The sequence below is a fragment of the Salvelinus fontinalis genome, chromosome 6 (genome assembly GCF_029448725.1).
Source record: "Salvelinus fontinalis isolate EN_2023a chromosome 6, ASM2944872v1, whole genome shotgun sequence".
Classification (NCBI taxonomy): domain Eukaryota; kingdom Metazoa; phylum Chordata; class Actinopteri; order Salmoniformes; family Salmonidae; genus Salvelinus; species Salvelinus fontinalis.
Window position 1 is genome coordinate 4,573,557 of NC_074670.1, and position 13,876 is coordinate 4,587,432.

Genomic DNA, 13,876 nt, shown 5'->3' on the forward strand with positions numbered 1-13,876 from the left:
GTGTATTAGAGTTACCTTCAGGGCTCCACAGTGTATTAGAGTTACCTTCAGGGCTCTACAGTGTATTAGAGTTACCTTCAGGGCTCCACAGAGCTCTACAGTGTATTAGAGTTACCTACAGGGCTCTACAGAGCTCTACTGTGTATTAGAGTTACCTACAGGGCTCCACAGAGCTCCACAGTGTATTAGTTACCTTCAGGGCTCCACAGTGTATTAGAGTTACCTTCAGGGCTCCACAGAGCTCTACAGTGTATTAGAGTTACCTACAGGGCTCCACAGAGCTCTACAGTGTATTAGAGTTACCTACAGGGCTCCACAGAGCTCTACAGTGTATTAGAGTTACCTTCAGGGCTCCACAGTGTATTAGAGTTACCTTCAGGGCTCCACAGTGTATTAGAGTTACCTTCAGGGCTCCACAGTGTATTAGAGTTACCTTCAGGGCTCCACAGAGCTCTACAGTGTATTAGTTACCTTCAGGGCTCCACAGAGCTCCACAGTGTATTAGTTACCTTCAGGGCTCCACAGTGTATTAGAGTTACCTTCAGGGCTCCACAGAGCTCCACAGTGTATTAGTTACCTTCAGGGCTCCACAGAGCTCCACAGTGTATTAGTTACCTTCAGTGCTCTACAGTGTATTAGAGTTACCTACAGGGCTCCACAGAGCTCTACAGTGTATTAGAGTTACCTTCAGGGCTCCACAGAGCTCTACAGTGTATTAGTTACCTACAGGGCTCCACAGAGCTCCACAGTGTATTAGTTACCTACAGGGCTCCACAGAGCTCTACAGTGTATTAGAGTTACCTTCAGGGCTCCACAGAGCTCCACAGTGTATTAGAGTTACCTTCAGGGCTCCACAGAGCTCCACAGTGTATTAGTTACCTTCAGGGCTCCACAGAGCTCCACAGTGTATTAGAGTTACCTTCAGGGCTCTACAGTGTATTAGAGTTACCTTCAGGGCTCCACAGAGCTCCACAGTGTATTAGTTACCTTCAGGGCTCCACAGAGCTCCACAGTGTATTAGAGTTACCTTCAGGGCTCTACAGTGTATTAGAGTTACCTTCAGGGCTCTACAGTGTATTAGAGTTACCTTCAGGGCTCCACAGAGCTCCACAGTGTATTAGTTACCTTCAGGGCTCCACAGAGCTCCACAGTGTATTAGTTACCTTCAGGGCTCCACAGAGCTCCACAGTGTATTAGAGTTACCTTCAGGGCTCCACAGAGCTCCACAGTGTATTAGAGTTACCTTCAGGGCTCCACAGAGCTCTACAGTGTATTAGAGTTACCTTCAGGGCTCTACAGTGTATTAGAGTTACCTTCAGGGCTCCACAGAGCTCCACAGTGTATTAGAGTTACCTACAGGGCTCCACAGAGCTCCACAGTGTATTAGAGTTACCTTCAGGGCTCCACAGAGCTCTACAGTGTATTAGAGTTACCTTCAGGGCTCCACAGAGCTCTACAGTGTATTAGAGTTACCTTCAGGGCTCCACAGAGCTCTACAGTGTATTAGAGTTACCTTCAGGGCTCCACAGAGCTCCACAGTGTCTGCATCGTCCACCACTGTGATCCTGAAGTTAGGAGTCTGCAGGAGCTCCTTGAAGAGCAGGCCGTTCTCCATGATCTTACTGCCTGATAAAGCAACACGTTTTACATCCAACACATAGCCAGCCTATCACTCCATCTCTGTCAAAGCTTTGTGTTACTATCTCATTCCATATAGTTATCAAATAACTTCACAGCTTTGTTTTACATTCCTGTATACAAATGTCTATGTAATGATGTTGATAAATGATGCTGGGCGTATTCTTACCGATGGTGGTCTCACAGAACTTCTCTGCTGCCACCTCGTTGGCGATGTTAGCTCCCATTAGAACACTGACGTCGATAGCCATCTTCTCCCTGATTATGTCCGAGATGAGCTTCAGGCCCTCCGGACCCTCGTCTATTCCCTGTGGGGACAAGAGACAGCTACATGGTTCAATAGTGTTTCTCATTCCGTTTGTTTTACAGGGCAACGTGAGAGAACAAATCAAAGGAAGTGAGATATCTGAAAGACGACATTGAGAGAGGGGAGTGAGCTGGCAGCTAGTTCCTGTGGAGAGAGAGATGTCACTAGTGTTTAGTGGTTAGTGAGAGATGTCACTAGTGTTTAGTGGTTAGTGAGAGGTGTTACTAGTGTTTAGTGTTTAGTGAGAGGTGTTACTAGTGGTTAGTGTTTAGTGAGAGGTGTTACTAGTGGTTAGTGAGAGGTGTTACTAGTGGTTAGTGAGAGATGTTACTAGTGTTTAGTGGTTAGTGAGAGAAGTTACTAGTGGTTAGTGAGAGATGTTACTAGTGTTTAGTGAGAGGTGTTACTAGTGGTTAGTGAGAGGTGTCACTAGTGTTTAGTGGTTAGTGAGAGGTGTTACTAGTGGTTAGTGAGAGGTGTTACTAGTGGTTAGTGAGAGATGTCACTAGTGTTTAGTGGTTAGTGAGAGATGTTACTAGTGTTTAGTGGTTAGTGAGAGGTGTTACTAGTGTTTAGTGAGAGGTGTTACTAGTGGTTAGTGTTTAGTGAGAGGTGTTACTAGTGGTTAGTGGTTAGTGAGAGGTGTTACTAGTGGTTAGTGTTTAGTGAGAGGTGTTACTAGTGGTTAGTGAGAGGTGTTACTAGTGGTTAGTGGTTAGTGAGAGGTGTTACTAGTGTTTAGTGGTTAGTGAGAGGTGTTACTAGTGGTTAGTGAGAGGTGTTACTAGTGGTTAGTGAGAGGTGTTACTAGTGTTTAGTGTTTAGTGAGAGATGTTACTAGTGGTTAGTGTTTAGTGAGAGGTGTTACTAGTGGTTAGTGAGAGGTGTTACTAGTGGTTAGTGTTTAGTGAGAGGTGTTACTAGTGGTTAGTGGTTAGTGAGAGGTGTTACTAGTGGTTAGTGTTTAGTGAGAGGTGTTACTAGTGGTTAGTGAGAGGTGTTACTAGTGGTTAGTGGTTAGTGAGAGGTGTTACTAGTGTTTAGTGGTTAGTGAGAGGTGTTACTAGTGGTTAGTGAGAGGTGTTACTAGTGGTTAGTGAGAGATGTTACTAGTGTTTAGTGGTTAGTGAGAGAAGTTACTAGTGGTTAGTGAGAGATGTTACTAGTGGTTAGTGAATAGTGAGAGGTGTTACTAGTGGTTAGTGAGAGGTGTCACTAGTGTTTAGTGGTTAGTGAGAGGTGTTACTAGTGGTTAGTGAGAGGTGTTACTAGTGGTTAGTGAGAGATGTCACTAGTGTTTAGTGGTTAGTGAGAGATGTTACTAGTGTTTAGTGGTTAGTGAGAGGTGTTACTAGTGTTTAGTGAGAGGTGTTACTAGTGGTTAGTGTTTAGTGAGAGGTGTTACTAGTGGTTAGTGGTTAGTGAGAGGTGTTACTAGTGGTTAGTGTTTAGTGAGAGGTGTTACTAGTGGTTAGTGAGAGGTGTTACTAGTGGTTAGTGGTTAGTGAGAGGTGTTACTAGTGGTTAGTGGTTAGTGAGAGGTGTTACTAGTGTTTAGTGGTTAGTGAGAGGTGTTACTAGTGGTTAGTGAGAGGTGTTACTAGTGGTTAGTGAGAGGTGTTACTAGTGGTTAGTGAGAGGTGTTACTAGTGGTTAGTGTTTAGTGAGAGGTGTTACTAGTGGTTAGTGGTTAGTGAGAGGTGTTACTAGTGGTTAGTGTTTAGTGAGAGGTGTTACTAGTGGTTAGTGAGAGGTGTTACTAGTGGTTAGTGGTTAGTGAGAGGTGTTACTAGTGGTTAGTGAGAGGTGTTACTAGTGGTTAGTGAGAGGTGTTACTAGTGGTTAGTGAGAGGTGTTACTAGTGGTTAGTGAGAGGTGTTACTAGTGGTTAGTGGTTAGTGAGAGGTGTTACTAGTGGTTAGTGGTTAGTGAGAGGTGTTACTAGTGGTTAGTGGTTAGTGAGAGGTGTTACTAGTGTTTAGTGGTTAGTGAGAGGTGTTACTAGTGGTTAGTGAGAGGTGTTACTAGTGGTTAGTGAGAGGTGTTACTAGTGGTTAGTGAGAGGTGTTACTAGTGGTTAGTGGTTAGTGAGAGGTGTTACTAGTGGTTAGTGAGAGGTGTTACTAGTGGTTAGTGAGAGATGTTACTAGTGTTTAGTGGTTAGTGAGAGGTGTTACTAGTGGTTAGTGAGAGGTGTTACTAGTGGTTAGTGAGAGGTGTCACTAGTGTTTAGTGGTTAGTGAGAGGTGTTACTAGTGATTAGTGAGAGATGTTACTAGTGTTTAGTGGTTAGTGAGAGGTGTTACTAGTGGTTAGTGAGAGATGTTACTAGTGGTTAGTGGTTAGTGAGAGGTGTTACTAGTGTTTAGTGTTTAGTGAGAGGTGTTACTAGTGGTTAGTGTTTAGTGAGAGGTGTTACTAGTGTTTAGTGAGAGGTGTTACTAGTGTTTAGTGAGAGGTGTTACTAGTGGTTAGTGAGAGGTGTCACTAGTGTTTAGTGATTAGTGAGAGATGTTACTAGTGATTCGTGGTTAGTGAGAGGTGTTACTAGTGTTTAGTGGTTAGTGAGAGATGTTACTAGTGTTTAGTGAGAGGTGTTACTAGTGGTTAGTGGTTAGTGAGAGATGTTACTAGTGTTTAGTGGTTAGTGAGAGGTGTTACTAGTGTTTAGTGGTTAGTGAGAGATGTTACTAGTGTTTAGTGAGAGGTGTTACTAGTGGTTAGTGGTTAGTTAGAGGTGTTACTAGTGGTTAGTGGTTAGTGAGAGGTGTTACTAGTGGTTAGTGTTTAGTGAGAGGTGTTACTAGTAGTTAGTGTTTAGTGAGAGATGTTACTAGTGGTTAGTGTTTAGTGAGAGATGTTACTAGTAGTTAGTGTTTAGTGAGAGGTGTTACTAGTGGTTAGTGGTTAGTGAGAGGTGTTACTAGTAGTTAGTGTTTAGTGAGAGATGTCACTAGTGTTTAGTGGTTAGTGTTTAGTGAGAGATGTTACTAGTGGTTAGTGTTTAGTGAGAGGTGTTACTAGTGGTTAGTGAGAGGTGTTACTAGTGGTTAGTGGTTAGTGAGAGGTGTTACTAGTGGTTAGTGTTTAGTGAGAGGTGTTACTAGTGTTTAGTGAGAGATGTTACTAGTGGTTAGTGAGAGGTGTCACTAGTGGTTAGTGTTTAGTGAGAGGTGTTACTAGTGGTTAGTGGTTAGTGAGAGGTGTTACTAGTGTTTAGTGAGAGGTGTTACTAGTGTTTAGTGGTTAGTGAGAGATGTTACTAGTGATTCGTGGTTAGTGAGAGGTGTTACTAGTGTTTAGTGGTTAGTGAGAGATGTTACTAGTGTTTAGTGGTTAGTGAGAGGTGTTACTAGTGTTTAGTGGTTAGTGAGAGGTGTTACTAGCGTTTAGTGGTTAGTGAGAGGTGTTACTAGTGTTTAGTGGTTAGTGAGAGGTGTTACTAGTGTTTAGTGGTTAGTGAGAGATGTTACTAGTGTTTAGTGTTTAGTGAGAGGTGTTACTAGTGTTTAGTGAGAGATGTTACTAGTGTTTAGTGAGAGGTGTTACTAGTAGTTAGTGTTTAGTGAGAGGTGTTACTAGTAGTTAGTGGTTAGTGAGAGATGTTACTAGTGTTTAGTGAGAGGTGTTACTAGTGGTTAGTGAGAGGTGTTACTAGTGGTTAGTGAGAGATGTTACTAGTGGTTAGTGGTTAGTGAGAGGTGTTACTAGTGTTTAGTGTTTAGTGAGAGGTGTTACTAGTGTTTAGTGTTTAGTGAGAGGTGTTACTAGTGTTTAGTGTTTAGTGAGAGGTGTTACTAGTGTTTAGTGTTTAGTGAGAGGTGTTACTAGTGTTTAGTGTTTAGTGAGAGGTGTTACTAGTGGTTAGTGAGAGGTGTCACTAGTGTTTAGTGTTTAGTGAGAGGTGTTACTAGTGGTTAGTGAGAGATGTTACTAGTGTTTAGTGGTTAGTGAGAGATGTTACTAGTGTTTAGTGAGAGGTGTTACTAGTGGTTAGTGAGAGATGTTACTAGTGGTTAGTGGTTAGTGAGAGGTGTTACTAGTGGTTAGTGAGAGATGTTACTAGTGTTTAGTGGTTAGTGAGAGATGTTACTAGTGTTTAGTGAGAGGTGTTTAGTGGTTAGTGAGAGATGTTACTAGTGTTTAGTGGTTAGTGAGAGGTGTTACTAGTGGTTAGTGAGAGATGTTACTAGTGTTTAGTGGTTAGTGAGAGATGTTACTAGTGTTTAGTGAGAGGTGTTACTAGTGGTTAGTGAGAGATGTTACTAGTGTTTAGTGGTTAGTGAGAGGTGTCACTAGTGTTTAGTGGTTAGTGAGAGGTGTTACTAGTGGTTAGTGAGAGATGTTACTAGTGTTTAGTGGTTAGTGAGAGGTGTTACTAGTGTTTAGTGAGAGATGTCACTAGTGTTTAGTGTTTAGTGAGAGGTGTTACTAGTGTTTACTGGTTAGTGAGAGATGTCACTAGTGTTTAGTGTTTAGTGAGAGGTGTTACTAGTGTTTAGTGAGAGGTGTTACTAGTGGTTAGTGAGAGATGTTACTAGTAGTTAGTGTTTAGTGAGAGGTGTTACTAGTGGTTAGTGGTTAGTGAGAGATGTCACTAGTTTTTAGTGTTTAGTGAGAGATGTTACTAGTGTTTAGTGAGATGTTACTAGTGTTTAGTGGTTAGTGAGAGGTGTTACTAGTGTTTAGTGAGAGGTGTTACTAGTGTTTAGTGAGAGATGTCACTAGTGTTTAGTGAGAGGTGTTACTAGTGGTTAGTGAGAGGTGTTACTAGTGGTTAGTGTTTAGTGAGAGGTGTTACTAGTGTTTAGTGAGAGGTGTTACTAGTGTTTAGTGAGAGGTGTTACTAGTGGTTAGTGAGAGGTGTTACTAGTTTTTAGTGGTTAGTGAGAGGTGTTACTAGTGTTTAGTGAGAGGTGTTACTAGTGTTTAGTGAGAGATGTCACTAGTGTTTAGTGAGAGGTGTTACTAGTGGTTAGTGAGAGGTGTTACTAGTGGTTAGTGTTTAGTGAGAGGTGTTACTAGTGGTTAGTGAGAGGTGTTACTAGTGGTTAGTGTTTAGTGAGAGGTGTTACTAGTGGTTAGTGAGAGGTGTTACTAGTGTTTAGTGTTTAGTGAGAGGTGTTACTAGTGTTTAGTGGTTAGTGAGAGGTGTCACTAGTGTTTAGTGAGAGGTGTTACTAGTGGTTAGTGTTTAGTGAGAGGTGTTACTAGTGGTTAGTGAGAGGTGTTACTAGTGGTTAGTGTTTAGTGAGAGGTGTTACTAGTGGTTAGTGAGAGGTGTTACTAGTGTTTAGTGTTTAGTGAGAGGTGTTACTAGTGTTTAGTGTTTAGTGAGAGATGTCACTAGTGTTTAGTGAGAGGTGTTACTAGTGGTTAGTGAGAGGTGTTACTAGTGGTTAGTGTTTAGTGAGAGGTGTTACTAGTGTTTAGTGAGAGGTGTTACTAGTGTTTAGTGTTTAGTGAGAGATGTCACTAGTGTTTAGTGAGAGGTGTTACTAGTGGTTAGTGTTTAGTGAGAGGTGTTACTAGTGTTTAGTGGTTAGTGAGAGGTGTTACTAGTGTTTAGTGAGAGGTGTTACTAGTGTTTAGTGAGAGATGTCACTAGTGTTTAGTGAGAGGTGTTACTAGTGGTTAGTGAGAGGTGTTACTAGTGGTTAGTGTTTAGTGAGAGGTGTCACTAGTGTTTAGTGAGAGGTGTTACTAGTGTTTAGTGGTTTACTACGGTTTCTATCTGTTTATTATGTGTTTGTTAGTAAAAACATTCAGTCAGAGACATAGAGACAGTCAGACTGCTGTCTCAACTCCACATATGAGGACTTGTCACTGACAGACAGACCGAAAGAAAAGACAGACAGACAGACCGAAAGGAAAGACAGACAAACAGAAAGCACAGACAGAGAGAGAGACAGAGAGACAGAGAGACAGGAGAGACAGGACAGACAGAAAGCACAAACAGAGAGACAGGACACAGACAGACAGACAGACAGACAGACAGACAGACAGAACAAACGGAGAGAGAGACAGACAGAGAGACAGGACAGACAGAGAGACAGGACAGACAGACAGACAGACAGACAGACAGACCGAAAGAAAAGACAGACAAACAGAAAGCACAGACAGAAAGCACAGACAGAGAGAGAGAGAGAGAGACAGACAGAGAGACGGGACAGACAGACAGACAGACAGACAGACAGACCGACAGAAAGGACAGACACAGACAGACAGCAGTAGATCCAGAGTTAACGACTCTACCCCCTCTGATATTAGCCTACTCTCTCCTGTTGACACTAACTAAATCTAGGACAGAGATGGGAGTACCGAGAGGAGAACATGTCATGTCCCCGCAAACATCACTCTTGAAATATTCAAACGTCATAAGCCAGACGTGGGAGTTTAGCTGCCCTGGAGAGAGACAGAACCAGTTGGTGACAGAAACAAACTAGGCCAAGCCAAGGCCCTGTGGACTCGTTTTCTACACACACACTGACACACAGAGTACAAACACTTCCTGAATAAATAGAACTCTGCAGAAGTGGTTGTAACTGATTGAAGACTAGACATTAATACATTAATAGTCAGTAGAGAGAGAGACTAGGCTGAATAAGAGAGAGTAGCCTATTAAAATTAATCCCAACACAATAATAGTCTGATTACATTCTTGGAGAACGGGAAGACTGTCCTCTCCAAAAAAACAAATGAGCCTGTAGTTAATTATGTAGTAATAGTTTTACAAGCCTCTCCACTAAAATAAAGCTTCTCAGAATCCCCTGGCCTCTTAACCACACAAATCCCTCTTTACAAAGGCCCCGCTCTGGCCCAATCCAGAGGTTTAAAACAAGGCCCCGCTCTGGCCCAATCCAGAGGTTTAAAACAAGGCCCCGCTCTGGCCCAATCCAGAGGTTTAAAACAAGGCCCTGCTCTGGCCCAATCCAGAGGTTTAATACAAGGCCCTGCTCTGGCCCAATCCAGAGGTTTAAAACAAGGCCCCGCTCTGGCCCAATCCAGAGGTTAAATACAAGGCCCTGCTCTGGCCCAATCCAGAGGTTTAATACAAGGTACTGCTCTGGCCCAATCCAGAGGTTTAAAACAAGGCCCTGCTCTGGCCCAATCCAGAGGTTTAAAACAAGCCCATATCTGGCCCAATCCAGAGGTTTAATACAAGGCCCTGCTCTGGCCCAATCCAAAGGTTTAAAACAAGGCCCTGCTCTGGCCCAATCCAGAGGTTTAATACAAGGCCCTGCTCTGGCCCAATCCAGAGGTTTAAAACAAGGCCCCGCTCTGGCCCAATCCAGAGGTTAAATACAAGGCCCTGCTCTGGCCCAATCCAGAGGTTTAAAACAAGGCCCCGCTCTGGCCCAATCCAGAGGTTTAATACAAGGTCCTGCTCTGGCCCAATCCAGAGGTTTAAAACAAGGCCCCGCTCTGGCCCAATCCAGAGGTTTAAAACAAGGCCCCGCTCTGGCCCAATCCAGAGGTTTAATACAAGGTCCTGCTCTGGCCCAAATCCAGAGGTTTAATACAAGGCCCCGCTCTGGCCCAAATCCAGAGGTTTAATACAAGGCCCTGCTCTGGCCCAATCCAGAGGTTTAAAACAAGGCCCCACTCTGGCCCAATCCAGAGGTTTAATACAAGGCCCTGCTCTGGCCCAATCCAGAGGTTTAAAACAAGGTCCTGCTCTGGCCCAATCCAGAGGTTTAATACAAGGCCCTGCTCTGGCCCAATCCAGAGGTTTAATACAAAGCCCTGCTCTGGCCCAATCCAGAGGTTTAAAACAAGGCCCCGCTCTGGCCCAATCTAGAGGTTTAATACAAGGCCCTGCTCTGGCCCAATCCAGAGGTTTAATACAAGGCCATGCGCTGGCCCAATCCAGCGGTTTAATACAAGGTACTGCTCTGGCCCAATCCAGAGGTTTAAAACAAGGCCCTGCTCTGGCCCAATCCAGAGGTTTAAAACAAGCCCATATCTGGCCCAATCCAGAGGTTTAATACAAGGCCCTGCTCTGGCCCAATCCAAAGGTTTAAAACAAGGCCCTGCTCTGGCCCAATCCAGAGGTTTAAAACAAGGCCCTGCTCTGGCCCAATCCAAAGGTTTAAAACAAGGCCCTGCTCTGGCCCAATCCACAGGTTTAAAACAAGGCCCTGCTCTGGCCCAATCCAGAAGTTTAAAACAAGGCCCTGCTCTGGCCCAATCCAGAGGTTTAAAACAAGGCCCCGCTCTGGCCCAATCCAGAGGTTTAATACAAGGCCCTGCTCTGGCCCAATCCAGAGGTTTAATACAAGGCCCTGCTCTGGCCCAATCCAGAGGTTTAATACAAGGCCCTGCTCTGGCCCAATCCAGAAGTTTAAAACAAGCCCATATCTGGCCCAATCCAGAGGTTTAATACAAGGCCCTGCTCTGGCCCAATCTAGAGGTTTAATACAAGGCCCCGCTCTGGCCCAAACCAGAGGTTTAATACAAGGTCCTGCTCTGGCCCAATCCAGAGGTTTAATACAAGGCCCCGCTCTGGCCCAATCCAGAGGTTTACTACAAGGCCCTGCTCTGGCCCAATCCAGAGGTTTACTACAAGGCCCTGCTCTGGCCCAATCCAGAGGTTTAATACAAGGCCCTGCTCTGGCCCAATCCAGAGGTTTAATACAAGGCCCTGCTCTGGCCCAATCCAGAGGTTTAATTAAAACAAAAAGGGGAGAGAGAACCCTGATACAGTTATAATGATGTTATAACTACATAATCTGATTTAAAAGATGGTTCTTTTTAACTGCATAAAGGTATGACAGATCTAGGTAGAGGAGGGCAGAGAGACCATATGAGCCATTAGCGAAATAATCTCTTGTGGACAGCCTACGTAAACATTCAGCATCTAACCAAATTACACAAGATTTCAGTTTTGTGGTTAACCGAGATATTTTTAAATAGAGCAACCGGTCAATAAACCCAATGGGTGGGTATATGACTACACCTGTCTGTATGTTTCTTACCCTGCTGTCACTGAGGTCAGGACAGGTAGTGTTTTCTACCCTGCTGTCACTGAGGTCAGGACAGGTAGTGTTTTCTACCCTGCTGTCACTGAGGTCAGGACAGGTAGTGTTTTCTACCCTGCTGTCACTGAGGTCAGGACAGGTAGTGTTTTCTACCCTGCTGTCACTGAGGTCAGGACAGGTAGTGTTTTCTACCCTGCTGTCACTGAGATCAGGACAGGTAGTGTTTTCTACCCTGCTGTCACTGAGGTCAGGACAGGTAGTGTTTTCTACCCTGCTGTCACTGAGGTCAGGACAGGTAGTGTTTTCTACCCTGCTGTCACTGAGGTCAGGACAGGTAGTGTTTTCTACCCTGCTGTCACTGAGGTCAGGACAGGTAGTGTTTTCTACCCTGCTGTCACTGAGGTCAGGACAGGTAGTGTTTTCTACCCTGCTGTCACTGAGGTCAGGACAGGTAGACTGGACAGGGCTCCATATAGCCTTGTGAGGAGAACACTGAGAAATGAGAGGGCTCCATATAGCCTTATGAGGAGGAGGAGGACAGGGCTCCATATAGCCTTATGAGGAGGAGGAAGACAGGGCTCCATATAGCCTTATGAGGATGAGGACACTGAGAAATGAGAGGGCTCCATATAGCCTTGTGAGGAGGAGGAGGACAGGGCTCCATATAGCCTTATGAGGAGGAGGAGGACAGGGCTCCATATAGCCTTATGAGGAGGAGGAGGACAGGGCTCCATATAGCCTTATGAGGAGGAGGAAGACAGGGCTCCATATAGCCTTATGAGGATGAGGACACTGAGAAATGAGAGGGCTCCATATAGCCTTGTGAGGAGGAGGAGGACAGGGCTCCATATAGCCTTATGAGGAGGAGGAGGACAGGGCTCCATATAGCCTTATGAGGAGGAGGAGGACAGGGCTCCATATAGCCTTATGAGGAGGAGGAGGACAGGGCTCCATATAGCCTTATGAGGAGGAGGAGGACAGGGCTCCATATAACCTTGTGAGGAGGAGGAGGACAGGGCTCCATATAGCCTTATGAGGAGGAGGACAGGGCTCCATATAGCCTTATGAGGAGGAGGAGGACAGGGCTCCATATAGCCTTATGAGGAGGACAGGGCTCCATATAGCCTTATGAGGAGGAGGACAGGGCCTCATATAGCCTTATGAGGAGGAGGAGGACAGGGCTCCATATAGCCTTATGAGGAGGAGGAGGACAGGGCTCCATATAGCCTTATGAGCCCTTATGTGTTCTAGCTTGCAGAGTAAACATAAGAGTAGGACGTTGGACGGCGTGACTCTCTTACCTTAATGAGTGTGATTCCCCTGGCCTGGGAGGAGACACATCCCACCATCTCATCACACAGCTTCCTGATGAACTGGTGAGGAACCACAAACACTAGGAGGTCAGCCCCCTCAGCAGCATCCTGGAGCTGAGGTACAGCCACCTGGAGAGAGGGAAGGAGGGTGGGAGAGAGGAGGGTGGAGAGAGAGAGAAAGAGAGAGAGGGTGGGTGGGTGAGAGAGAGAGGGTGGGTGGGTGGGTGAGAGAGGGGAGGTGGAGACAGAGAAAGAGAGAGAGGGTGGGTGGGTGAGAGAGAGAGGGAAGGAGGGTGAGAGAGGGGGGGTGGAGAGATGGTGAGAGAGAGAGAGAGGGTGAGAGAGGGTGAGAGAGAGAGAGAGAGAGAGAGAGAGAGAGAGAGAGAAGGGGGGTTAGAGGGGGGGTGAGAGAGAGAGAGAAAGAGGGTGAGAGAGAGAGAGAGAGGGTGAGAGAGAGAGGGGGTGGAGAGAGAGAGAGAGAGAGAGAGAGAGAGGGAAGGAAGGAGGGTGAGAGAGAGAGAGGGAAGGAGGGTGAGAGAGAGAGAGAGAGAGAGGGTGGGTGGGTGAGAGAGAGAGGGAAGGAGGGTGAGAGAGATGGTGAGAGAGAGAGAGAGGGTGAGAGAGAGAGAGAGAGAGAGAGAGAGAGAGAGAGAGAGAGAGAGAGAGAGAGAGAGAGAGAGAGAGAGAGAGAGAGAAGGGGGGATAGAGGGGGGGTGAGAGAGAGAGGGGGGTGGAGAGAGAGAGAGAGAGAGAGAGAGAGAGAGAGAGAGAGAGAGAGAGAGAGAGAGAGAGAGAGAGAGAGAGAGAGAGAGAGGAGAGAGAGAGAGAGAGAGGGAAGGAGGGTGAGAGAGAGAGAGAGGGAAGGAGGGTGAGAGAGAGAGGGTGGGAGAGAGAGAGAGAGAGAGAGAGAGAGAGAGAGAGAGAGAGAGAGAGAGAGAGAGAGAGAGAGAGAGAGAGGGGGGGGGGGGGTTGGTGATGGTGTAAACTACTAGCTTTCAGTCTTTGTTTAAACTCATTTCTGTTCAGACAGTCCTCTTACCACGTTGTCAGGCAGTTTGTATCCAGGCAGGTACTTGACATTCTCATGGTCTGTGTTGATGATGTCTGTGAGATTCCTGCCGTTCACCTTCTCCTCAAACACCCACATCTTGACTGTGGTGGCGAAACGCTGCAGGGTCTGAGCATTACTGCCGATTATCCTGGCAATGGCTGAACCCCTGTAGGGAAGAGGAATCATTGATGTACATTACACTTCTCTACAATATACCATTTACCAACGTCCACTGGCAAGAGACAATAGCAAAAACAATCAAAATTATTATCTTAACTGTTAACCATTATTTTAGAATGGATAACCTATACTATTCTGTCTTGTCCTTTGTCAAGAATTCGCTCATGTCATAAACTTTATCCTTTAAACGTTATCCTACAGAAATGCATTGTAGTCGCCTCAACATAAGTGGATTCAAAAACCCACGTTGCTCTGTGCTCATGTTCTCCTTGACAACGATGTAACGTCGATGTTATACAATGGAGCCGCGCTCGCCTCGGCGCCAGAGAGAGATATACCTACAATGTAAGAGACAGACACGGGCAGCTAATGCTGCTCCAGCTAACCAGTTAGCCCAGTAACATCT

General features: G+C 45.5%; 1 protein-coding gene across 1 annotated transcript in view; it reads right to left on the reverse strand.

The window, feature by feature from the left end:
* The window catches only part of gpd1l (glycerol-3-phosphate dehydrogenase 1 like), a 29,852-nt gene that overhangs the window by 15,550 nt on the left and 426 nt on the right, over positions 1-13,876 (reverse strand). The window contains exons 2-5 of the mRNA XM_055924620.1: positions 13,279-13,456; positions 12,228-12,368; positions 1,808-1,946; positions 1,514-1,626 (exon numbers count right to left, since the gene is read on the reverse strand). Of these exons, the coding sequence (XP_055780595.1) occupies positions 1,514-1,626; positions 1,808-1,946; positions 12,228-12,368; positions 13,279-13,456 (571 nt within the window). The remainder of the gene's footprint in view (positions 1-1,513; positions 1,627-1,807; positions 1,947-12,227; positions 12,369-13,278; positions 13,457-13,876) is intronic.